Below are 24,201 nucleotides of genomic sequence, written 5' to 3'. Positions count from 1 at the left end.
ATCATCAATACCCTACAATGACTGCATGAGGTATTGAGCTTGATAATGAGATAAACGCATCCAGCCTATGTACTTTATCATGACTCTCTTATGTATGGCCACAGCGCAATGGATCATTAGCTTACCTGAAATCACTGTACGGATGAATTATCCAAAATCCTGCGGATTTTACCCGCTCTTGTTCCCGTTCCACCGCCTTTTCGCTCCCAAACATCCTTAGGGAGAACTTATTGACTCCCGGTTGCAGCATTGCCCCAAACTGCCTGTGAATGAATCCTGCCTGGTACAATCTCTCATCGTCCGGCGAAATATGATCAATGTCATCCAACTTTATGAAGCCTGATTCCTGATCAAGAGAAGCATGTTGGACACCACTAGCACCACCATCGCTGGCGCCTGGCGCACCTGTGTCCGCCCCGCCGCCAATAGCTCCGGGAGGGCTCTCCTCACTCGGAGTGACATCGCCCTCGGTGATGAGGCGCCTCTCCTCCGCTGAGTCTGAGTCGTGCACATGCCGACTAGTGATGGAGGAGAGACTACCTCGAAATCTCCGACAATCTCCGTTTGAGCTGGTCTTCATTGGTCTCCCAATGTCCGTCTCCATGATCATCGTGTCCCCACTCCTGGTCTCCCCGACGCCTTTGCAGCTTCCTCCGGAGGTTGGCGATGGCAAGGGCTTCATCCTGATGCTCTTCCTCCGGGTGTCCTTGTCGCCGTCTTCTCCTTCGCCCATGATTGAAGCTTTCTGTCCAATATGCTGTGGCAAACTGTACAATCTTTTACGCATGGAGGAGTGCAACCTGTCCATTATGGCATTGAGACGAAACAATATTTCTATTTCGATAGATGTCCAGAATAGGGCGGTTATTATTAGGAATTATTGCCACGAACCCCACAGCTCCCTATCTGTGAGTGAAAGCGACCAGTCTGGAGCTAATCTCAAACCCTGAAAGCATTACACTGATACTCATGACACGGGCTGCTGTGGTTCTGCTGGTGCAAATACAGGAAGAGGCTCCTCTCTTGATCATTACCTGACACTTTGCATTGCCTTCTCGCGCTGCTTTTACAACCCAGTTCACCGTAACACCCCGTGCGCTTGCGATGTGGGAATAGCCACCTTAGCATGACATGTGAGGGACGTGCCGACAGACAGAGAGGAGATGAAGAGGTCATGAAGAGCGTGAGGAGAAATGCTCAATATTTTCCTCCAAATTCTTGTTAGTTGTCTGTCAAAAATAAATAGGGAAATTCAATCGTATAACGTATCACAGGCTACATTAACAGAAGCGCGATGACCCTCTGACATATAATGTCATCCCAAGCCTTCTAGTGTCTGAATATTCATGTATGTATTGGTTTGACAAAGGAGAACGGTAAATTAGCTCATCCCAATTTGGACTCCTTATTGAATGGTTAGCTCTCCTAATATTCTTAAAACGCCTTTCAAATCGTTTTAGGTTATATAAAATGGGGAATGTTTTAAGCCATTTCAGACTACGTGTGTCCAAATATGATTTAGGCAAGTAGCCCATGACATTCCTCATTACGTATTTTGTTGATCAGGTTAAAGGATATGATAGCAAGGGTGGTATAATAAGGAACACGGCCACTAATCCAAAATAACCGATCAAACACGTCTACGTTTCTTCAAAATTAATTTGAAATAAAGGTTGTTTTGCTAGTTCGATATGTACAATAGGCAAGTAAGTTCTCAAATGTATTTCCATTAAATATTGTTGGGGAAAGTAATGTTGCTTTAAACACATAAATCTCATAATAACTGCAGGATGATATTTACATAAAGCTTTAGATACTATGTGTAATTTGTCTGGCCAAACACAGGCATGTAGGGTATACTTCTGTTTTGTTGCAGAAGTGACAATCGCCAGTAGAGCTAGGCTTTAGCTTTGAGGGCTAAACCAGTCTCATGGCATGCAACAGGAACAGACTGGGACAGTATTCTAGCTCAAGCCAACTACCTTGTTACAATGAATGTCTGGCATAAGCATTCCTCTGAGTCATGTACCTAGAGAGGAGATGGCAGAGGGCTCAAAGCCTTATTCACCCCTTGTGTTACAGGTGCCACAAAGATTAAAATTTTGGGGGAACAGCCTCATCGTTAGTCAGACCTAAATGATGAGTAATCTTCATCTTGAAGGCACTACTGAGGTATTTCGAAAAATATTATTTAATCTAACACTTCCAAACAAGAATGCATTAATCATTATACACAAACATATATTTTAAGCAACCAAATCAAGGGATTGCAATAATTTCTATGTACTCTGTGTATAGTTCATTACTGTAGGTACACCCTTTTAGTACTGTGTCGGACCCCATTCCTTCGAGACCAGACAGAATGTTTCAGGGTATGGTGTTGGGAAGGTTCCAGGGATGTTTGCCTATACTGACACAATGGCATCACCCAGTTGGCGCAAATAGGATTGCGGTACATTCACACTGCAAACAGCCAGTTCTACACTAAACAATTTTAAGTCTGGGAACTGCGAAGGCCACTCAAGTAAACAAGTCTGGGATTTGACAGGCTAGGCAATGCTATACCACTAATTTGTCCTAGTGGCTGGTTGGTTAAGGTCCCAGTCCAAACAGCAGTGCTCCGCAGTCACTAAAGTGTTTTATTTTATTTTAATGAGATTGTGTCTTTACATGAAGGCCAGTACTTGATTGTATTCATATCTGATAATCTGTTGGTGCACAAGGATCAGTCGGTTATGGTTCCGATATATAAAAAACTAATAATTCTGCAGGAATATATTTTGTTTGTCCAATTGTCCAATAGGCTACACACTACAGGGATGGGTCACCTGGTTTGGACAGAGCTAATAGTTGGCTGACCAGATCATAATAGAAACTCAATTCAAAGGCCATGCAATAAATACCACATTATTTAACACAGCGTGTAAGTATATAATCAACTAAATGACAATATTATAATAATCTTGATCTGGGTACAGTAATAAAAACACCAAGGCCTCTATAAAATGAGTCTATTTCTCTTTGCACTCAATAGTGGAAATTAGTTTTTAATGGAGAGAACATTTCACTCTCCAGTCCTCAAAAGTATGGTGGACAATTAAAATCATTTCAGGGAAGAATGAACACAGAAACAGGCATTCTCACTATTATTCTGTCATGCCATGAAACTGCTGCTGTTTGTAAATAATTATATGTATAACGTCCTTATTAATGGTAGTCTACCCTTAAAAGCTATCTTTCCATCCGGACAACCCAACACAGACATTTTAAAGCCTAATAAAAAGACTGTGAAATTATTGTTTCCTTAAAAGCAGCCTAACTTTCAATGTCTCTTTTTAGAATGTGAATAGAAAAATTGAAATTTAGGCCATGAATGTTTTTTTCCCTCCTTGATAAGGCCATAACTACATCTCAAAATAACATAGAAACGAAGCAAAAACATCACTACGTTTCGTGGTCTTTTGTTTCTAACACACATCACAAAACTGACCTTAGTAGAAAGATTGATTTAACAAGGATCATTGTAATTTAATAAAAATATAATAACTAATAAGTTGTAGTTCCTTTTTGCCTAGTGTTCCGGAAAGAAGATTATGACTATTACACATTTCTTCAAAGTCAAACCCTGATTTAAATAAACTCTTCATATACAGATTGCAGGTGTGCATGGTGACTTGGAGGATTTGGCTCCAGGCAAATCTAAGGACAGCGTAATTGCGTCTGTGAAATTGCTTTCAGCACTATATCATATCCTGTCCACCTCCGTTTGATGCCGCCGCCATTTTTCCGAACTTCAGCAGTAGGCATATGTTGAATGTCCTGCACTCTTATGAATGAAACATCTAACATTGGCGTTATTTAGACAGGGCAACTTGCTTGTTTGATTTAGACTTTTGAATCATTTTGCTTCACGCTGCGAAATTTGTCATTTACATAAAAAAATAATAATATGTGTGACGCACGAGGTCAGGAACTGCCGATTTTCCCGCGATCACATCGACTACGAGTTTAGCTAGCAGTCAGTTAACTCGTTTTAGATTATTATAGCTATATTATATTAGCTATATATATTATTATATTATTATTATATATATTTTTTTTTACAAATGTCAAACATTCATAAATCGTCATGGAAACTAAAACTATTTGGACGTTTTGTGCCTGGTTCCAAAAAAGTCGGAAGCAATCAGTGGAAGGTGACAAGTTACTAGTTCTTTATGTGTACAATGTGTTGAAGTGTAGCTACAGTAGATGCTCTGCTAGAGCTAGGCTAACCAAAAATACACAGTTGAACTAGTTAGCACACAACTTTGTCTTAAGTGTTAACGATAGTTATAGGCCAACATGTTTACTGAAATTGTAATGTGTGAATTGGCTAGCTGGAAATGTATTGAAATCTGACTTCAATCTTTACTATAGATGTCTGAGCCAAGCAGTGAAAACGCAGGTGATTTGTTGCTCACTATTGTGGAATCCGGTCACATGCTGGTGTCCCTAGGCCAGGAACTTTTGGTATGTGATTTGAATTGTCGTTATAGTATGTACTGAATATATAACTTGTAAGTACAGATATTTTAACATGAACGTTCTTAGATATTGCATAATGGAATGCTTATGATTTATTCTACTATTGACTGTACCTGTTTTAGCAACGTATGATCACAGACTGGTGTGGCTGTAAAAACTGACTCATGACTCAAGAAAAATTATGTAATAACAAATTGCAGGAGCAGATTGGACACCCATTCAGACGAAAGCATAATCGGTTGGAAATAATATGCTATTTTAAAGCATTCGGCAATACTGATTATTGAGTGTTGTTTTTTGCCTGTAATCATCCAATACAGATTGCAGGAAGATATATATTGGTGCATCCCTTGTGCACCAATTCAGGTCAGGACACAAGTACCCTTTGAGAAAATGGGATAGTAGTCATTGATATATTAATGTTTTTTACCTCAATTCTCATGAATACTGTGGAAAATGGAAAATGTTCACGATTTATTCATGAAAAAAACGTCTCAGTCATTTGTATAACAGCTGATTATTTCAAGTTTCATTTCGTGGATCCACAGGAACAATCATCAAAATAAGAAAGAGTACAAGGACAGAGACCAACAGAGTACTGTCCTGACAATTGCGAGTTAACATTTACTAGGTTCAAGCTTATATTCTGTTTCAATGGTATAGGTGACAGAATTAATATCTGCAGAATGCACATATAAGAAATAGTTGCCACCGTGAGGTAGCCTAGAAAATGCAAGGTTGCACACTGCTGGCTCCAGGAGGCATAGAAAATCATAGAATGTTGGTTGCTCAGACAACCTGGTCAAAGGCTGATGTATATCAATCTGGACAATAACTATATTGGGCATTTGGTTAACATAGCTACCCCCAATAAGGCACTAGAGTCCTGTTCATCTGTTGAAAACAAGAAACAGGAGCCCCCCTGCTGCTATTAAGTCTAACCCCCAGAAGGGAGACATCTAGTGGTTTCTGCTGGGCCCAAGGCCTAGTCTTCCACACATAGATGGAGACTGGGGGCCTTGCTTAGCTGACATTCCATTCATTACTGCCCCTGAACACAGATAGGGACATCATGAGTTGCTGACAAGGAAAGACAAGTTTTTTAGTATATGCAATATTTCAAGCATACAGTGTACAAAGACCTGACAGAATAATGAAAAATGAGGATATAATAATACATACATACATACAAGTTCTCAAGCAGGGTCATGGTTTTTGATGGCAAGTCAGGCAAGTTCTCAAGCAGGGTCATGGTCTTCGATGGCAAGTCAGGCAAGTTCTCAAGCAGGGTCATGGTCATCGATGGCAAGTCAGGCAAGTTCTCAAGCAGGGTCATGGTCATCGATGGCAAGTCAGGCAAGTTCTCAAGCAGGGTCATGGTCATCGATGGCAAGTCAGGCAAGTTCTCAAGCAGGGTCATGGTCATCGATGGCAAGTCAGGCAAGTTCTCAAGCAGGGTCATTGTCTTCGATGGCAAGTCAGGCAAGTTCTCAAGCAGGGTCATGGTCATCGATGGTAAGTCAGACAAGTTCTCAAGCAGGGTCATGGTCTCCGATGGCAAGTCAAGCAAGTTCTCAAGCAGGGTCATGGTCATCGATGGCAAGTCAGGCAAGTTGTCAAGCAGGGTCATGGTCTTCGATGGCAAGTCAGGCAAGTTCTTAAGTTCCTGTGCAAGCTCTCTGACATCCAAGTCTGAGTGTTCTTTATAGTGCAGTCAAACAAAGGGCCTCACATTGTTCTATCTGCTACTCATTTGAGAGACTTTGGAAGGTTGACAGCGCTCCAAACCTCTCACCCACATTTTCTAATGTGGAAAATCTAAGCTATTTCAAGGCATACGAAAACCCAAAAGAGTCAATATATCACAAAAGATACAAAAATACCAGCGTAATATAGATGTCTTATAGGTTAGCCTACAACATTGGAAATTCCCCTTACTGAGCTCAGGGCCTAGTCAATACTATAACAGAAAACCTTTATAATGTCACCTCAGTGAAAGTTAACCGAGTCAATAATGTGCTAGTTAGGTTGTAATCGTTTTGCTGCAGGCTACACACATTATCATGATGATACTGTGAAATTATATCCAATCTTATGTAGGCTAGTTGCACAGAAAACAGAATATAGTTGCCCTACGTGTAATAGGATCGCAAGCAACATAACAACAAAGACTAACAAACATACATGTTATAACTAGTCTATTTCATAAGATTAAATGCAAAATATTAAAGAAATGACAGACCTTAATCTTTTTTGCATTTCTCCTCTTCTTCTTTCCTCTTTTTCTCAAACTGGGTACTTGATGGCTTAGACCTCTTCTTATCCATTTCTGATGATTTGGCACTCGAGCATCAATATATTACCCGTCCCCACACACTGTCAACCAAGAGTCAAGACTAAACCAAGTCACCTTGGTGGTGTGCAGACTGGTTTTATTTTTAACGACTTCATACAAACCTGAAAAAAATACAACAGTATGTCTGTGTAACACTATATATTCACAGTATTATGAATAAATTGTGGTTTGTTTAGTAAGCATTTTGTAGTGTGACAGACTTAACTAATTCCATTAGTACTGCACAAAGTTAGAGGTAAATTCCCCCTGCTCCCTCTACCTCGGGCTTCCAGTGTGGAGACAACCTGCCCCCGCCCCCCTCCCCATCTCATACATCTGTGTGAGATCTTCCGAGGCAGTGCTCTGCCTAGCTCACTAACTAGAATCAGAGGCACCCACTCAGACAAGGTGGCATGATATCATATGTGATGCGCAAATGAGCGATCGAAAACCGATCGCGCAAATATCGGTGTGTGGGCGCCTGATAAAATGTGTGGGCGCCTGTCCCACCCCCGGCAAGATGCCACTCTGGGTGGCTGTCCACTTAACCTATAGCTAAAATCGCCACTGCTAGTACTGAATGATTGCAGTAGGAGCCAGTAGCTGTAACATCACCACTCCAGAGACTCCCCTCCCGTGTTCTGCCTCGCCAGTGTGCAACTAACCACCGGTCTGTCACACTGGCAGTCGTTCTGAACGCACCCCACTCCGGCACACCTGTTCCTTGTTACTAATCACCAAGGACACTATTTGAGTAGCTCATGTGTATATGCACTGTGGATTATTGTTTGCCTTCAGCTATGTGTTTTGTGTGTTTGTTCGCCTTTTACATTATATAAAGATTCCTTAGTTTGGCTTAATTTTTAGTTGTTTTCTTTTTCCGCTGTTGAACTCACCCTTGCACGTTACAGGAGCACTTTAAAAAGGACTCTGGACATTCAAGTCTGTAAAAAGCATAGGCCAAATAGAACAAATTGTTTCTGAATCACTATCATCCAGCTTTTTTTAGAATTCAAAAGGAGGGAGGATTGGAATTCTAGTTAATGCAATCTTTTAACCTGATTTTGGCAACTAACCAGGCCTTGGTATTTCTGTTCAAAATCACTTAAAACATTTATACCTTACAGTCTGAAATGAAAACACATGAAATCAGTCTTTTCTTGTATTTACACACAATATCCAAGTGATTTTTTTGTGTTTTACTTTAAGATATATTAAAATTAAAACAGTAAAATACCCTATTTGGAAGTGAACACCCCTCTTAGAATTGCACACTTGCTGAGGTATAACTAACTACCTTCCAGATCAGAAATCAAGCTGATTGGCTTCCATCTGTGATCAATTCTAGTGACTCTGAATAAAAGCAGTTGGTCATAGAGGACTCCACTGCTTAGTTGTGCAATTCACTATGGGCATAAAGTTACTTTCGAAACATCTTTTGTGGAAAGGCAGAAGTCAGGGGATGGATATAAAAAAATCTAAGGCTTTGTCCATCCCTTGGAGCAGAGTTAAGACCATTACTGGGAAATGGAAAGTGTATGGCACCACCCTTGCATTGATTAGGCTGCCCCCCAAAAAGTGGAATACCGGGGAAGGAGGATACTGATCAGTAATAAACCAATAATAATAAACCAGTAATAATCAAATAAACCAATGGCAACTTTAAAGAAGCTTTGGGCCTTTATGGCAAGGACTGGTCAATGTGTGTATGTGACCACAATATCACTAACGCTCCACAAATCTGGCCTCTTTGGGGCGGTGTCAAGAAACAAATCCAGAAAAGGCAAAGCATCATCAGGCCTCATTTGAGCTTTGCAAAGAGCACAGATTTCGAGGCCACGTGGCAAATATGTTTTTTTGTTTTTCTGTAAAGTATGGACAAATGTCGACTTGGAATTTAGTAAGTGCAGTAGTTCCTAAGTTGGTCCATTGTATCGGGGTTTTGGCCCTCAAATTACTGGCAGCATTTTTTCTAGCCCATGTAACTCTAAATAGAAGGATATGGGTCTTTGGTTCCATTGTTCTACCATTTCCTTACATTTTTGTCTTGTTCAAGGCAAGTAGAATAACTGCTACGTTATAAAACTATAAAACACTGTTGTCTATCTGGAGAGCTAAACATTTTGATTAAATCTCATCCCTTACAATAGCCTGGGTTATTCTGCTGAGGTAATTTTGAAATCAGACTGCCAAGTGTCTTTGGACAGCTTGGATGTTTTAATCTTAATTCCATTATTTGCATATGTTTTTGTGAAAACCAACTGGCAACTGGTAACAAAAAATAAAACAGTAACTTACCATGCTACGAGCTAGGTGTTAGAATCGGATATCTAGTTAGTGTGTTTGTCATTGTTATAGAATAGTGTATTTTCTGTGGCTTAAGTTGTCTTGCTTTCTTTAAGGATGAACTTAAATAGGGGCAGTGTAGTTTATATTTTATAATAATGATAATTAATTTATTTGTATAGAGCTTTTCGAGTACAATTACAAAAAGTGCTTTACACACAACACAAATAGATATAGAAATACATTAAAATAATAACAAAAAATAAACATATATATTATTTAAAAAAATAAAGGAAGAACTATTTTATTATTAAACAAAATATAAAACCACAATGATAAACTATTTGTAAAAGCCATTTTATAAAAATTTGTTTTTGGGTAAGATTTCAAAGAATGCATTGACGTAGCATCTCTGACATTCTGTGGTGGGCTGTTCCAGAGTCTTGGGGCTCGTATAGCAAAGGCCCGGTTCCAGATAGTTTTCAGTCTAAACTCTGGGACAGCCAGAAGTCCTTTAACAGCTGATCTGAGAGGCCTATCAGTGCAGTATGGGTATAGCATGTCACTAAAGTAATCAGGTGCCAGACCATGTAGTGCCTTAAAAGTGACAAGTACCATTTTAAAATCTACTCTGAATATTACAAGTAACCAATGTAGTGCTGCCAACACTGGGGTTATATGAGACCTTGATTTAGTCCTTCTAAGAAGTATTGCAGCTGTATTCTGTACAACCTGGAGTTTACCTAGGGAATTATTGTTGAGGCATGTAAACAAAGCATTACAGTAGTCTAGGCAAGATGAAATAAAAGTATGTATAATTTTCTCAGTGTCCTCAAAAGGATTTTGGCAATATTTCTAAGTCGGTAAAAGTATGTCTGCACCAGTTTTTTTGTGTTATATTCAAATTGTATGTCTGGATCAAAGAAAACTCCCAAATTTATGGCCACAGGCACAATATTTCTTGCCCAGCGATCCTAGTGCCAACCGAACTTCATCCAAAATACAGTGGGGAGAACAAATATTTGATACACTGCCGATTTTGCTGGTTTTCCCACTTACAAAGCATGTAGAAGTCTGTAATTTTTATCATAGGTGCTCTTCAACTGTGAGTGACAGAATCTAAAACAAAAATCTAGAAAATCACATTGTATGAGTTTTAAGTAATTAATTTGCATTTTATTGCATGACATAAGTATTTGATACCTCAGAAAAGCAGAACTTAATATTTGGTACAGAAACCTTTGTTTGCAATTACAGAGATCATACGTTTCCTGTAGTTCTTGACCAGGTTTGCACACACTGCAGCAGGGATTTTGGAAGGAGGTTGTTGGCCAAGATATTGCGACACATGGCCCCATCCATCCTCCACCTCAATACGGTGCAGTCGTCCTGTCCCCTTTGCAGAAAATAATCCCCAAAGAATGATGTTTCCACCTCCATGCTTCACAGTTGGGATGATGTTCTTGGGATTGTACTCATCCTTCTTCTTCCTCCAAACACGGCGAGTGGAGTTTAGAGCAAAAAGCTCTATTTCTTTCTCATCAGACCACATTACCTTCTCCCATTCCTCCTCTGGATCATCCAGATGGTCATTGGCAATTTCAGATGGGCCTGGACATGCCCTGGCTTGAGCAGGGGGACCTTGCGTGCACTGCAGGATTTTTATTAATGGTTTTCTTTGAGACTGTGGTCCCAGCTCTCTTCATGTCATTGACCAGGTCCTGCTGTGTAGTTCTGGGCTGATCCCTCACCTTCCTCATGATCATTGATGCCCCACGAGGTGAGATCTTGCATGGAGCCCCAGACCGAGGGAGATTGACCATCATCTTGAACTTCTTCCATTTTCTAATAATTGCGCCCACAGTTGTTGCCTTCTCAACAAGCTGCTTGCTTATTGTCTTGTAGCCCATCCCAGCCTTGTGCAGGTCTACAATTTTATCCCTGATTTCCTTACACAGCTTTCTGGTCTTGGCCATTGTGGAGAGGTTGGTGTCTGTTTGATTGAGTGTGTGGACAGGTGTCTTTTATACAGGTAAAGAGTTCAAACAGGTGCAGTTAATACAGGTAATGAGTGGAGAACAGGAGGGCTTCTTAAAGAAAAACTAACAGTAATACTTATGTCATGCAATAAAATGCAAATTAATTAATTATACAATGTGATTTTCTGGATTTTTGTTTTAGATTCTGTCTCTTGCAGTTGAAGTGTACCTATGATAAAAATTACAGACCTCTACATGCTTTGTAAGTAGGAAAACCTGCAAAATCGGCAGTGTATCAAATACTTGTTCTCCCCACTGTAGATGGGGGGCCAATAAAACTTTTATCAGTGTTTAACTGAAGAAAATTATTAGACATCCAGTTTGTAACGTCTTCCAGTCAATTATGCAGAACACACAACTTGGTCAAGTCATTTGGCTTAACCGACAAATACAGCTGCATATCTTTTGCATAACAATGAAAATAAATGTCATGCTACAAATTATACTACATAATGGAAGCTTATACAGAGAAAACAGGATGGAACCCTGCGGGACAGTGCATATGACAGGCACAGTGGGAGACATATAATTGTTAATGGACACTACAAACGCTTTATTTAACAGATACGATTTGAAACAATCTACTGCAATCCCTGAGATCCCAACCCAATTTCAAAGTCTGCACTATGATGCAGTAATAACAAAATTGAACATTTTGCAGAGTCAGCATTTAACAACAAGTCAGATGTAACCTTAACAAGAGCAGTTTCAGTACTGTGTTTCTGACGAATAAGCCTGGCTGGAATTTCTCAAAAATAAAATGGTTCCACCACCTGTAAACTTTTTTTTAAATAAATATAAGAAGGGCAGCTTAGAAATTGGCCTGAGGTGTCAAGATTTTTTTTCTTTAAGAGGAGGCTGAACACATGCTGATTTAAAATAGTCAGGGACACAATCTGTGCATAGTGAACTGTTTATAATGGAGAGTAGTTCAGGGCATACTGTTCCAATAACCTCTTTAAGCAGTCTGGGTGGTATAATGTCTAGAGGGCAAAAGGAGGGTTTTAAATGAGATGGGATACCTAAAAAGTCTTCTAAAACAATTGGAGTAAAAGAGTTAAATATGTTTAGACAGGGGTCAGGAACTTCAATATGGGGCAGAGTATGGTTTATCAAATCTAATATTAGCAGTTTTGTGATTGAAATAGGTTAAGTACCTTTCACAGTCTGCAGCAGATGGCCCTGACTGGTGCTGGATTAACAACACGGTCAATAGTTATGAAGGTATATTCAATAATTTGGCTACAGTATTGGTTGTTTGGATGAAATCTTCTAGATCAAATTGTGCAGAAATCATAATTGACTTATGCCTTATATCTACCCTTGTTTTGCCAGAAGATCAATTCTGATTAACTGATCTGACGAAGCATGTGAACAAATGATTTAATCCAAATCTTGCCCACCTTTAAATGTTATAAGATTTTTGGTATTTCTGGGTTGTTTTGAAGAGATTAAATATCGAATGTATGCAAAAGAAAACACTGAAGAACGTTTAATGTTATGTACTATTTTTGCATTTGCACATTGAATGAACATGGAATTACAGTAAAGAAAAGTATTGTTTTTGTTTATGTCTAGTATTTTGATTTTTTATGATACTGTACTGCTGTTTTACAGATTTTGACTTAATGCTGTCATGTAACACACAGGAAACATAATCTTTTTTATTTTTGAAAGAGAGTGGACACTCACTTTTCTTACTTATTTTTTATTATTTTTCAAGAAATAATAGGGGGGGGGGGGCATGTAGGTTTGGATTTTGTTTTCCCTTAATAATAACAACCTTCATTTCAAAACTGCATTTTGTGTTTACTTGTGTTATCTTTGACTTATATTAAAATGTGTTTGATGATCTGACACATTTAAGTGTGACAAACATGCACAAAAATAAGGAATCAGGAAGGGGGCTTTTTAGAGACCCCTTGTTCATTTTATTTAGCGATGTGCAAATGCTTTATACTATAGCAATTATTATATTAAATTTTTTCTTACATAATTACATTGGTTAGAATTCCATATCAATTGCTAAATGATCCATCTTATGACTATTGTATATCAATTGTATATAGTAGATTAGTCCCAATAACAAATACATGTAAAATACTTTTGAAGGTTATATTGCATAAATATTATAAATACAAATTGGTTGTATTTGTATTGCACAAATATTTTAAAAAGATTAATTGGGCAAAATGTTTATTATATTTACTGTGCCATATTTGAAATATATATATATATATATATATATTGAACAGGGTAGTGTTAATAGATTCTAAACTTTGATGGACTTTTGTTTATGATTAGCTTAATGTACGGTGTCAAACATTACTTGATAGCGTGTTCAGAGTAATGTCATTTTTCAATTGGTTAGATAAGTGCTGATTCATGTATGGCACCAAAAAAAATATTGCTTTTAGCATAATCAATGACCAATGTATACTCAAAAGACTGATTCTTATGAAACTAATATCAGCACAACTTTATTTAGCCTCCAACCTCTGTTGTTTATTTAGTTACAAAAAGACAATGAGCAGTTGTGTTTTTTCAAAGATGTGTAGATTGCGTGCTACTGGTTACAGCAGCTGAAAGGAGTTTCTGAGTCAACACAGCCCCCTGCAGGTGTAATTAAGCATCTCAGCTTAATTTAGATTTATCTTGCTAACCAAAAGGAGAGATGTTTTTACTGCTTGTTGACGGGTTCTGTTTTCATCTGCCATTAAAGACGCCCTTAATGTGTACTGCACTTTAATTGGCAATTTCGAACTGTTTAAACCAGTGCTCTGCTTTTTTAAAACTGTTGAGCTTTGGTATTTAACCTGTCGTATATCAGCTTGCTTGCTCTTAGATGAAAAGAGTGGAAATACTTGAGATGTGTTCAAAGTCTTAATTTCAGGCAGTGCTGATGGAACTATTAAAGAAGAGTCATATCCTGGTTTTATTGGAAATGTTGTTTATAGCATGAATTTTGACAATGCAGAAATGATTTCCAGCCGTGATGCACAAAGCCCATATATGCATGGAACAAGAGGAATGTTTTTTTGGTGTCTGTATGTGTTGTATTTAGAAATATATGTTCCCATTTTGCTTTATTTGATTTAAAACTAGGCGTAGCCCCCTTTCCTCTCAATGAAGGCTGTTTTGGTGTCCAGCCAAATGCAATCAACAAGTAGCCTAGTCAAGACTTAATAAATGGAATAAAATAAAGGGTTGGAAATAAGTCGTAATCACCAAAGCATTGTTGATATATATACAGTGAGCAGATATATTTTCTATCCAGGGTGTATTATCTGCATATATTATGTTAGCCAGGTCCCATGGTATATTTTAATTAAAGACAGACCATTACTTAGAATAATGTTCCCTGCAATTAGTTAAAAGTGTTTACTATTGTTTGTCTGTCTGACTGTTTTTTTTCCAGGATGGCTTTTCCTTGCTTGACGCTCCAAGCTTCCTCAAAGCTCAGCAACATTCAGATACTCTGTTTTTACGTCTTACTGTTAAGGTGGGTTGCAAGTGTGACCACTGTCACTGGCAGTTATCTTTAAAAAGTTTGTTGTTAGTTCCCCTTGGATCTCCCCTCTAGCATTCTAATCACATTTTTATAGTAGCTAGAGTACATACTACAGTTTGTAACATACCAATTATTATGTTTATTATATGGAACCTAATGTTATTAAACAAGTCAAAGCAAGTATTTTAAACTAGATAATCCCAGTCAGTAGTATACCTATTATTATGTTTATTATATTGAACCTAATGTTATTAAACAAGTCAACACAAACATTCTACAGTAGGTAATCACAGTCTCTAGTACACCTATTATTATGTTTATTATATGGAAGTCAACACAAGCACACAAGCAATTGTATTGTGGTAGCTTTATTTACCATAGCCAGATTACACATAGACATGTGTGTGCTGGAGCGGATGTTTGGCAGGGCTGGCTGTGCTGAGACAACAGTGTAATTGGTAATTAAATGGCCTGGATTAAGGGGATCTGAGGCTTGACATGATGCATTTTGTGCAGTCTTGGCACAACCAGCCAGTTGTGAGCGGTACTCTGGCTGCCCATGTTCTACCAAGGGCTTGACTTGGGAGTAAAATCTACACTAAGTAAGTGTTGTAGGTAAGTTCCACGGTGATGAATTGGAAATGGAATGTCAAGCTTGCAACTTCAGGTCAAGAATGCCTCAGTCCTTAGAAATTACAAAAGAAGCTAAGTTAGTTTTTATAACAAAATGGAATCACTTAATTTTCCCTCCTCATTGTTGGAGTCTCTATTAAGGGGAATAGCAACAAATATCTACAAATGTGCCTAGATTCTAACCTAAACATGGAGAAGCTGCGTTTAGCACATATGCTGTACAAAACTGGAATAAACTACCAGAAGATCTTAGACGTGCCCCAAACGTATCCATTTTTAAATCCAGGTTAAAAATACTTCTCAAGTGCCTATGACTGAGCACTTAAACTTAACCACATTGTTTAACCTTATAGCTTCCTATGTTTTTATCCCATTTTTAATCTTTATGTTTTCTTATTGTATTTTTTATTAGTATGATGTATTCATTTGTTTTGATGTTTTCATTTAAGTATTTCTTTTTACGTTATTGTACTTTCATATATTTTTCTTTGTAAAGCACATTGAATTGCTTCGATATATGAATTGTGCTATATAAATACACTTGCTTGCTTGCTTGCTATGTAGCCAAATCCCTCAAGGAGAGCTGGTTCAAGGTAGCTCGATTGCAGAATCATCTGGTTACATTGCTCTCCCCAAATTTATGTCCATCAGTAGAAAAACAAATGTTCTGTCAGTGAAAACACATTGGAGAACCTCCATTGATTGTGGTACATTACACACACCGATGAGCCAAATCATTATGACCACTCATAGATGAAGCGAATAATGTTGATCATCTCCTAATAAGGGCACATGGCCTGGGTAGATTACATGGTAACCGAACATTCAGTTATTGTAGTCAACGTGTTGGATGCAGGATAATTGGGCAGGAGTAAAGACCTGAGCGACTTTGACAAGGGCCAAATTGTTATGGCCAGGTGGCTGGATCAGAGCATCTCTGAAATGTCAAGGCTTGTGGGGTGCTCCCGACCAACCACAGACTGGCGGCAGGGAGTTGGGGGCCCAAGGCTCTTCGATGCACAAGAGCAGAAAATGGTTATGGGAGAAATGTCACAACACACAGTGCATCTGACCCTGTTGCGTATGGGGCCATGTAGTCTTGGAGTGGTGGAATAAGAACATCTGGTCCGATGCTTCCCGTTTACTTTTACATCTTGTGGACAACCAAGAATATTTTTCAGTTTATTTATATATATATCTTTTTTTAAACATGTTCCAACATAAAGGCAAAAGTCACCTTACAATAATTAATTCAGGATTTTGGTGTTTATAAAACACATAGCATGTCCCTATTTTTCAAAGCCCAAAGTTTGCTATTTAGTCATCTTGGTGGGCATTTCAGAAAGGTGCATTTGGGAACCTGTGACTGAAATATATCACATGGTATGAATATGCCAACTCATTGGAGTTTTACCAGTCGTGTATTTTTTTTCACCTATTCAGATTTCACATTTTGAAGATTTTCTTAATTCCACCAAGTTTTCTCTAGCTCTTCAGTGAGAGCCTTCTACCGTGCCTCTACTCCAGCTGTCTGAGACAGAGAGCTGCACTCTTAAGACAGTCAGTCCAAAAATCGCATTCATGAAAATTTTGCATATTCTCAATTAACCCTAATTGCTCCATGATCACTGTCAATAATGTCTGCTCCCTGGCCATGACCCCACTCTTCTGAAGGTGTCTCAGGGGGAGTGGGTTATGCAAAACACAGGTCCATTTTACACATGCATATTCTTCATTATTGATGTGTAAAGTAGGAGAAATGCACACAGCCTATCTAGTCATGATAATGGGCCTGCAGGGCGAGAGTCGTCTGGTGAGGATGCAGTTTGATGGCAGCAGCAAGGCTGAGGCCCTGGAGGAGTGTGGCAGTGCAGTTCTCCGACTGAAGGAGTACCTGCCGGTCACCACAAAGAGGGGCCTAGCACCAGCCCAACCCCCACCCAGTCAACCCACCACCCAGGCCGCCACACTGGACCTACAGGTACTCAGTAACCCTGCGCGCTTGCCACTCTGCGTGTCGCTTCACAACAGTGTTGAGGTTCTCAAGTCTAACAAGGTTTGTCTTCATAATAGTCAAAATGGTACATTAAAAGGGAGAGTTGCTGTTGTTACAGTAAGAGTCACCCACAAGATGGTGCCATCTACAAGCATGAAACATACTGGTGTTGTTTCATTCTGGGTGGCACTGGAACCAACTGGGTTGAGACGGATTTTGTGAATTCATCATAAGGTGCAATATGTTGTAAAACGTGGGACAATATTTGTTTTATACCATGACTATAAAAAAGCCAACAACAATAAATATCAAGTGCAGTTATGACTGATGGAAGTCTAAATAAATGATGAGGGTTAAATGCAGCTAGATAAGCTTGTGTTGCCCGGTATGTTCTTCCAATAGTAATCTGCAACATTTATTTTTCCCCTTTCGTCATGCTGGGCAGGCTGTGAAAACTGGACCTGAGATTGTCCAGGGCTCCTTATCCATCGCACGCCTTACACAGGTAGGCTGCCATTGACATAACACAGTGATTAAATATATAGTTAACAAGTCCTGACAGACAAAACATCAAATCTATACAGGGGAAGTTAATGCCGTTTAACATTCAGAATGATGATTACTGCTATGACCCAGTGAGTCAGTCTGAATGTAACCCACACCATATGGGCTCTAGTTATTATTGTACCTCTACTAAGTCTACTAGGGCTCAATCGAGCCAGTGCAATGATTAAAAACAGTGCACATAGAGTTGGCTGATACCATGGATTGAATTCTATACAAAATAATCCCTGTTCTACCTGTTTTACCTCAGCACTTCCTGGGCGAGCATGCTCTCTCCTTGCCTCTGATGTACCGCCACAGTACTCTGCGTCCTGGGGAGCTGGAGCCTTTCCTTCGCCTGTGTCTGTTGGACCCCAGTTTCCCTGCCTGGGTAGAGGAGGTGGAAGGGGAGCTGACGAGGGCGCTTCAGGACTGAGGGGCTGAAGCTCAGCTTTACAGAATCCACATTGAGAGAGGTCAATGCAGTACACACGCTACACATGTGGGCCAAGTTGGCTTCTGGGAGAGTTGGGGGTTGGGTTGTTGTACATGCTGGCGATTGTGTAATGTGTGCTCCAACATGAGGTCATCGTTCTGCCTTTAAACCGGCACAGTTGTTCAATTTCTCAAAAAGGATTTTCAATGGAAACATCAAATGTATTTCGGAGACTTTTATTTTCAAAAAAAAAAGTATTGGTCTCATATGTCATTGGTCTCAAATGTTTATCGTGGCAAGAGATTCCGTAGCTCCTTCCATTCCCACCCTAATGTAGGTCCATTTGCACTGCAACACACATGGATACACTGTATTTATAGAGAGGAGTCATGCAGCTACAGCAGTGCATTTTGCTATACCAGCTTCCAAGTGATCCCACAATATTAAAGCTTCACTGAGAAAAACAAACTGCCTCCAATATATCTATATATGAATACATTTTGCATAGGGTAATAGCCATGCTGTACAATTTCAGAAAAATAAAAATGAATTAAGTTGGGAAATATAAAATTGCTGTTTTTTTTCTTTACATACAGTATTTGCTATCATTTGAACACTCATACCGCAACATGTACAAGACATCTAAGTTACTCTGAAAATTGTAAATAAATACACTTAAATGTAACTTCATTTATAACTTGATAGATATATATTAATATTTTTCTGTAACCATTCTCAAGTAAATACTGACATTGCATTACATTTTGACTATAATGGCAGTTAAGAGTGGACCTTCCTCTCACTAAATCAAATATAGTTTAATGACAATGAATCAGCTGTACAAAGTTATTTAAGAATATAACAGTATTTTTCAGTTCAGGATGACTTCATAAAAAACATATTTCATTTGAACAGAAAATAGCCACACAGACATGAGGGAAAACAACAAAAAATGATATTCTGAGCATCCTATTGCGTAATAATCTTGCATGCATTTTACATGATATGTAATACAAAAAGGATCACCTCTGGTTCGAGGACATGATAAAATAATTAAGAGACATCAGACCGCACACAATAAAAAATGTGCACACCTTTAATGATGGAAATAGATGTCTCTCTGTCCAGGACTCTTCATGTAAGACTGAATAAGGCATGCTTAAGACAGCCATCTTGTTCTTTTCTGCCAGTGTTACGCTGTTATTGTTTTTCTCATAAAAGACGAGATGAGCTTCATCAAAAATTGCCTGGAGCTCCTTCTTCAGATACCTTCATATGGTCAAGATATGCTGTTAGTCATCTGTATGTATAATGATCAGGAAGAGAAAGGGTTAGTATCCCTTGTACACCTCACGTGCCTACAGTATTTATAACTTAATGCATTCTTTACTGTCAAATGTCTATGAAAATTTTGCATAAAACCTAGAAATCTCACAGCAACAAGTAATGTCTTTTATAAGGCCCAGAATACTCAATGCAATAACTTCTTATATGATACTCAATGCAATAACCCTGAATATTCAGTGCAAAGTATCATTTCTTTTATAAGGCCCAGAATACTCACTGTAACAAGTAACTTATTTTATAAGGAAGAGAATACTCACTGCAATGAGTAATGTATTTTCTACAACCCAAAAAACTCACTTCAATAAGTAGCTTCTCAGTTTGTATTCCTCTGGCGCACATTTTTGTTTTTGTGGTTGTTTGTCGAATTTGTTTTCCTGGTGAAAAAAATGAGTTTAGTCAGACCCCTGGGGAAATTTTTATATAAAAAAAAAATATTTATTTTGGTCTCAGCAGTCCTGAAAATCTCTGAGATACTTACGTTGGTGCGGCTGGCTCATCATCTTGGTCACCAGAGGAGAGAACATGGGAAAGAGCACACAACAAGGGAATATTAGAACACATGGTCATCCGCTGAATAGTGTCCAGCACAGCGCCCCCACATTTTCAAATCTTGACTGTAATGAAATATTAATTGGATTAAATGACATCATTGTTACATGATGATTACAGTTTAAAATGCAGTCTCATCAAGTCAGTTTGAAATACAGCAAATTTGCAACAGATGTTAACATTTTCAGTGTTCATGTTTTCTTCTAGTTCCCTTAATGGACCCCATTGTACAGCTCTTTTGCATGGGTTGTTTTCTATTTCCAGTTGCCATTACACAATATAGTTATAGGAATATAGTTGACGGTTTGAGGTCTGTAAGTCTGCATTTCTTACTTGACTAAATCGGACAATAAATGTTCAGAATTGTGTATGCAGGCTTGACCTGCACTCTATAGTAGGAGCAATGTGTTATGTATAGTGGATTTACACAGTAGCATGCATGCAGTATGTGTGAACATCATTATTTAACACTGGAGTGTTTAGTTAGTTAGTTCAGATAGCCACAGTGGCATCTGTTTTTGACCACACAGTAGGTCCCTGTAGTAAACATGGAGTGTATTCAGTTGCATGCAGCCAGAGATCTGTTGCCTGTATTCAGGATGCATCTCAGAGCTGGAGTGCTGATACAGGATCTGTTAAGCTGTTTAGATTAGCTGATTGTATTGACAGGGACCTGATCCTGGATCAGCGTTCCTATTCTGAACTGCATTATGTTTACCGGCCCAGGGAGCAGGAGCATGCCTTTGGCTGTACCATGGAGCAGGTGTGGTGGTCACGATGTGAGACAGGACAACATGGCTGCATGTAAGACAGTCTGTTAGTGTGTGTCCAACCGCCACATTGCTCCTCCCCTACACTACCACCTGAGTTCACTAGCAGCTAATGCCTGGGGAAACAGTTATTCAGTTGGGTAAAGACAATATGTGTGAAGATGTGATTCAGTTAAGGACACTGCGAAACAAACAAAAACGCAGACTTTTACAGTGTTGATTACTAGGATAGCCTGGATATTATGTGTCAATTCAGAAATTCATTCTGTATACACCATTGGGTTGATGTGTTCCTCCTTGTTCCTTAATGATCTCAGATGGTAGAGGATGGTAATAAATTGTAATCTTGACAAGAATATGTCAATGGTTGTTTCAGAGCTTTTAGAAGTGCATTATCAGTGTTGATGGTAATGCCTAACTTGGCCATTGTGAAGATAGAAGTCATAATGTACACACACAGAACGGAGAGTGGATGCTAAAAGGATATTTTAGAGTTGGCAGTGTGTGCTGCATCTGTCTTTCGTTTGTTATGACCATGACCATAGCTGATATAATCTACAGTAATCTACCCCTCCCCCTGTGTATCTATCTTCCTCTACCATTCTTTCCTGTTGAAAAACCCTAGCCATACCAGAGGCCTTGCCTACAGGAGGAGTTTGTCAAAGCCGTTCTGAGAATGCTTTACTTATTATTGAATCTGCATACCTTTCGCTTGTACTATACGGCAGGGCAACAACTGTTCTCACATCCTATTTAATGCTGAAACAATCATAGGGTGATATTATACACAATTTAGACAGAAATAGCAGTAGGGATAATTTCCTCCCACAATCTAGTTTTTTGATCTACAGTATAATACCTTGGTGCATATATAGCACGCACTATAGTACATTATCTCCTCAACTGTGTGGGGCGGTTTAAGTGATTTAGCTCCCACTCATCCCAGTCAAAGCTCTTCTCTGTGCTGGCACCCCAATGGTGGAGCCAGATTCCCCTTGAAGCTAGGACAACCCTTTTTTTCCCACAATTGTCTGCTCTATCTTTTATAAAAGAACTCCACAGATGAATTGAATTTCGAATGTACTAACTGAGGTACGTCACTCTTGATAAGAGCATGAGTTAATGATTAAAATGTAAAATGTAAGACTATTTATCAAAAGACTTGTGAAATGAATACAGTAATAAACAAGATGCATCAGTGCATTTCAGTAGGCTGATTGCCATGTCCTTCCTATAATTTAATGAAATCTAGGAAATACATGTCAAACTGCTTGGTTGCTATTAATGCAAGCTAGCAATAATTGAGAAAATGTACCAGTTTACCATATACACTGATGAGTCATAAAATTATGACCACCTGCCTAATATGCTGTTCGTCCTCCACATGCCGCCAAAACGAGACTTGGACTCTACAGGACCCCTGAAGGACTCTTGTGGTATCAGGCACCAAGACAATAGCAGCAGATCCTTCAAGTCCTGTGAGTTGGAGCCCTAATGGATCGGTTTAGTTGGTCCAGCACATCCCGTAGATGCACAATTAGTGGCACGTGTCAAATTGACATCCACATGAATGCCTGGACCCAGGTTTTCCCAGCAGAATATTGCCCAGAGCATCACACACCCTCCACCGGCTTTTCGTCTTCCCACAGTGCATTCTGGTGCCATCGCTTCCCCAGGTAAACGGCGCACACATACACGGCTGTCGAGGTGATGTCAAAGAAAACGGGACTCATCGGACCAGGCGACCTTCCAATTCTCCAAGGTCCAAAACGCTCAAATGCCCGTTGTAGGCCCTTTCCATGGCCAGGGGTCATCAAGGGCACTCTGACCCCACTCTGAACACTACTGTTGTTTGCTCCTTGGGGTTTAAGGCCGGGTGTCTCTGTAAAGCACTTTGTGACAACTGCTGTTGTAAAAAGCGCTTTATAAATAAATTTTGATTGATTTGATTGATTTTGACCAGTCTGCAGCTACGCAACCCCATACGCACCAGGGTGCGATGCACTGTGTGTCATGACACACAACCATGGTTAGCATTTTCTGTGACTTGTGCCATAGCAGATCTGTCGGTTTGGACCAGATGTGTTAGCCTTCATTGTCCTCGCTCATCAATGAGCCTTGGGCACCCAACACCCAGTCACCGGTTTGAGGTATGTAATACCTCTTATCTACCCAGACCTTGTGCCTTTGTTAGGAGATTATCAAAGTTATTCGCTTCACCTGTGAGTGGTCATAATTTTTTGGCTCATCAGGGTATATTGACAATTCAAAGAACTTAGTAGTCATAACCTGATAAACAAGTGAAATCTTCGTCTGGATAGACTGTAGTAGAAACAGATTTAATCTGAAAACATGCAATATCTCTCACTTACCACCCATTTAGATAATGATGCCATTTGGAAAGAGGGGGAAAGAAGGCACAGTAACCAATTAAGTCATATCTTGCTATTGATATTCTAAATAAGTGTGATGGAACCATTGGTGGTTGAACCCTCAGTAACCCTTTGGGCTTTGACTCGACCATAAATGGAAATTACATGGCAAAGCCAAAACAAAACATTAAACATCCTTGATTCACTGCCCGAAATGATTGTCAATTAATTGAGCTGATCAGTTCTCCAGATGGGTATTAAAATGGTTCCCTGGATATCATCATTAGTGAAACAGCAATGGCGCTACAAGTCTTTAATTAGAAAGTTTAGATGTGGACCCCCTCCTGATTTCCTAACGTGGAGCACCTCTAAAGGTCATATTAGCATGCAGCTAATGTGTGGTGCAGTGCTATGTGGCAGGCAGTGGTGTCTCTGTCTCTTTCCTGACATGGCGTATAGGGAGTGTGTCCCCTGACAGGTCATTTATTCACAGCAGGCCTCCACTGCTAGTGCTAACACAGCAATGTCAGCCTCATGAATATTCAAGTCCATGTCTATAGCCTCCTCTAAATGTTTGCATGGTAACAATGTAATTAATATGAGCCAATTTAACTTTTTTAGATCGACTGCCCCGTCTTATTGAGGATTTGAAGTTGAACGAAGACTGCAACTGCAGTCATTGTTTAAAGGAAATAGGATTCTCCATTATAATTAAAGCCATACTTTTTTAGGATCTTTAATACACCTTCAGAACAAAACAGTGAGTTTCACAAAGCTTCAGATCACATTCCGCATATATTCTAGAAGAACGGTCTACGAATCAATGGGATTGTATATAGTATCTAGACCTAACAAAA

The 24,201-nt window shown here is 39.2% G+C and overlaps 3 protein-coding genes across 7 annotated transcripts in view; 1 reads left to right on the top strand and 2 right to left on the bottom strand.

The window, feature by feature from the left end:
- The window catches only part of hcn4 (hyperpolarization activated cyclic nucleotide-gated potassium channel 4), an 83,581-nt gene extending 82,773 nt beyond the window's left edge, over window positions 1-808 (bottom strand). The window contains exon 1 of the mRNA XM_013138110.4: window positions 126-808. Coding sequence (XP_012993564.4) covers window positions 126-808 — 683 coding nt within the window. The remainder of the gene's footprint in view (window positions 1-125) is intronic.
- A 3,306-nt stretch (window positions 809-4,114) lies between these two features.
- Window positions 4,115-18,493, top strand: rec114 (REC114 meiotic recombination protein). Its single transcript, XM_020055955.3, has 6 exons — window positions 4,115-4,196; window positions 4,420-4,512; window positions 14,606-14,689; window positions 17,130-17,312; window positions 17,773-17,832; window positions 18,142-18,493. Exons 2-6 carry the CDS (start codon window positions 4,420-4,422, stop codon window positions 18,304-18,306), a joined length of 585 nt encoding a protein of 194 aa, XP_019911514.1. The 5' UTR covers window positions 4,115-4,196; the 3' UTR covers window positions 18,307-18,493.
- Window positions 18,494-18,526: 33 nt separating this feature from the next.
- The window catches only part of nptnb (neuroplastin b), a 43,845-nt gene continuing 38,170 nt past the window's right edge, over window positions 18,527-24,201 (bottom strand). The window contains exons 7-10 of one of the 5 annotated variants that reach the window (XM_020055942.3): window positions 23,262-23,339; window positions 20,132-20,153; window positions 19,951-20,027; window positions 18,527-19,575 (exon numbers count right to left, since the gene is read on the bottom strand). In XM_020055942.3, coding sequence (XP_019911501.1) covers window positions 19,967-20,027; window positions 20,132-20,153; window positions 23,262-23,339 — 161 coding nt within the window. In that variant the 3' untranslated portion in view covers window positions 18,527-19,575; window positions 19,951-19,966. Of the gene's footprint in view, window positions 19,607-19,950; window positions 20,028-20,131; window positions 20,154-23,261; window positions 23,340-24,201 lie in introns of all 5 variants that reach the window. The other 4 variants (XM_020055934.3, XM_010878944.5, XM_034296861.1 and 1 more) reach the window with 4 other exon arrangements.

The sequence above is a fragment of the Esox lucius genome, chromosome 2 (assembly GCF_011004845.1).
Source record: "Esox lucius isolate fEsoLuc1 chromosome 2, fEsoLuc1.pri, whole genome shotgun sequence".
Classification (NCBI taxonomy): Eukaryota; Metazoa; Chordata; class Actinopteri; order Esociformes; family Esocidae; genus Esox; species Esox lucius.
Note: the sequence above shows the minus strand (reverse complement) of the source record. Positions and strands in the feature narration are given on the sequence as shown.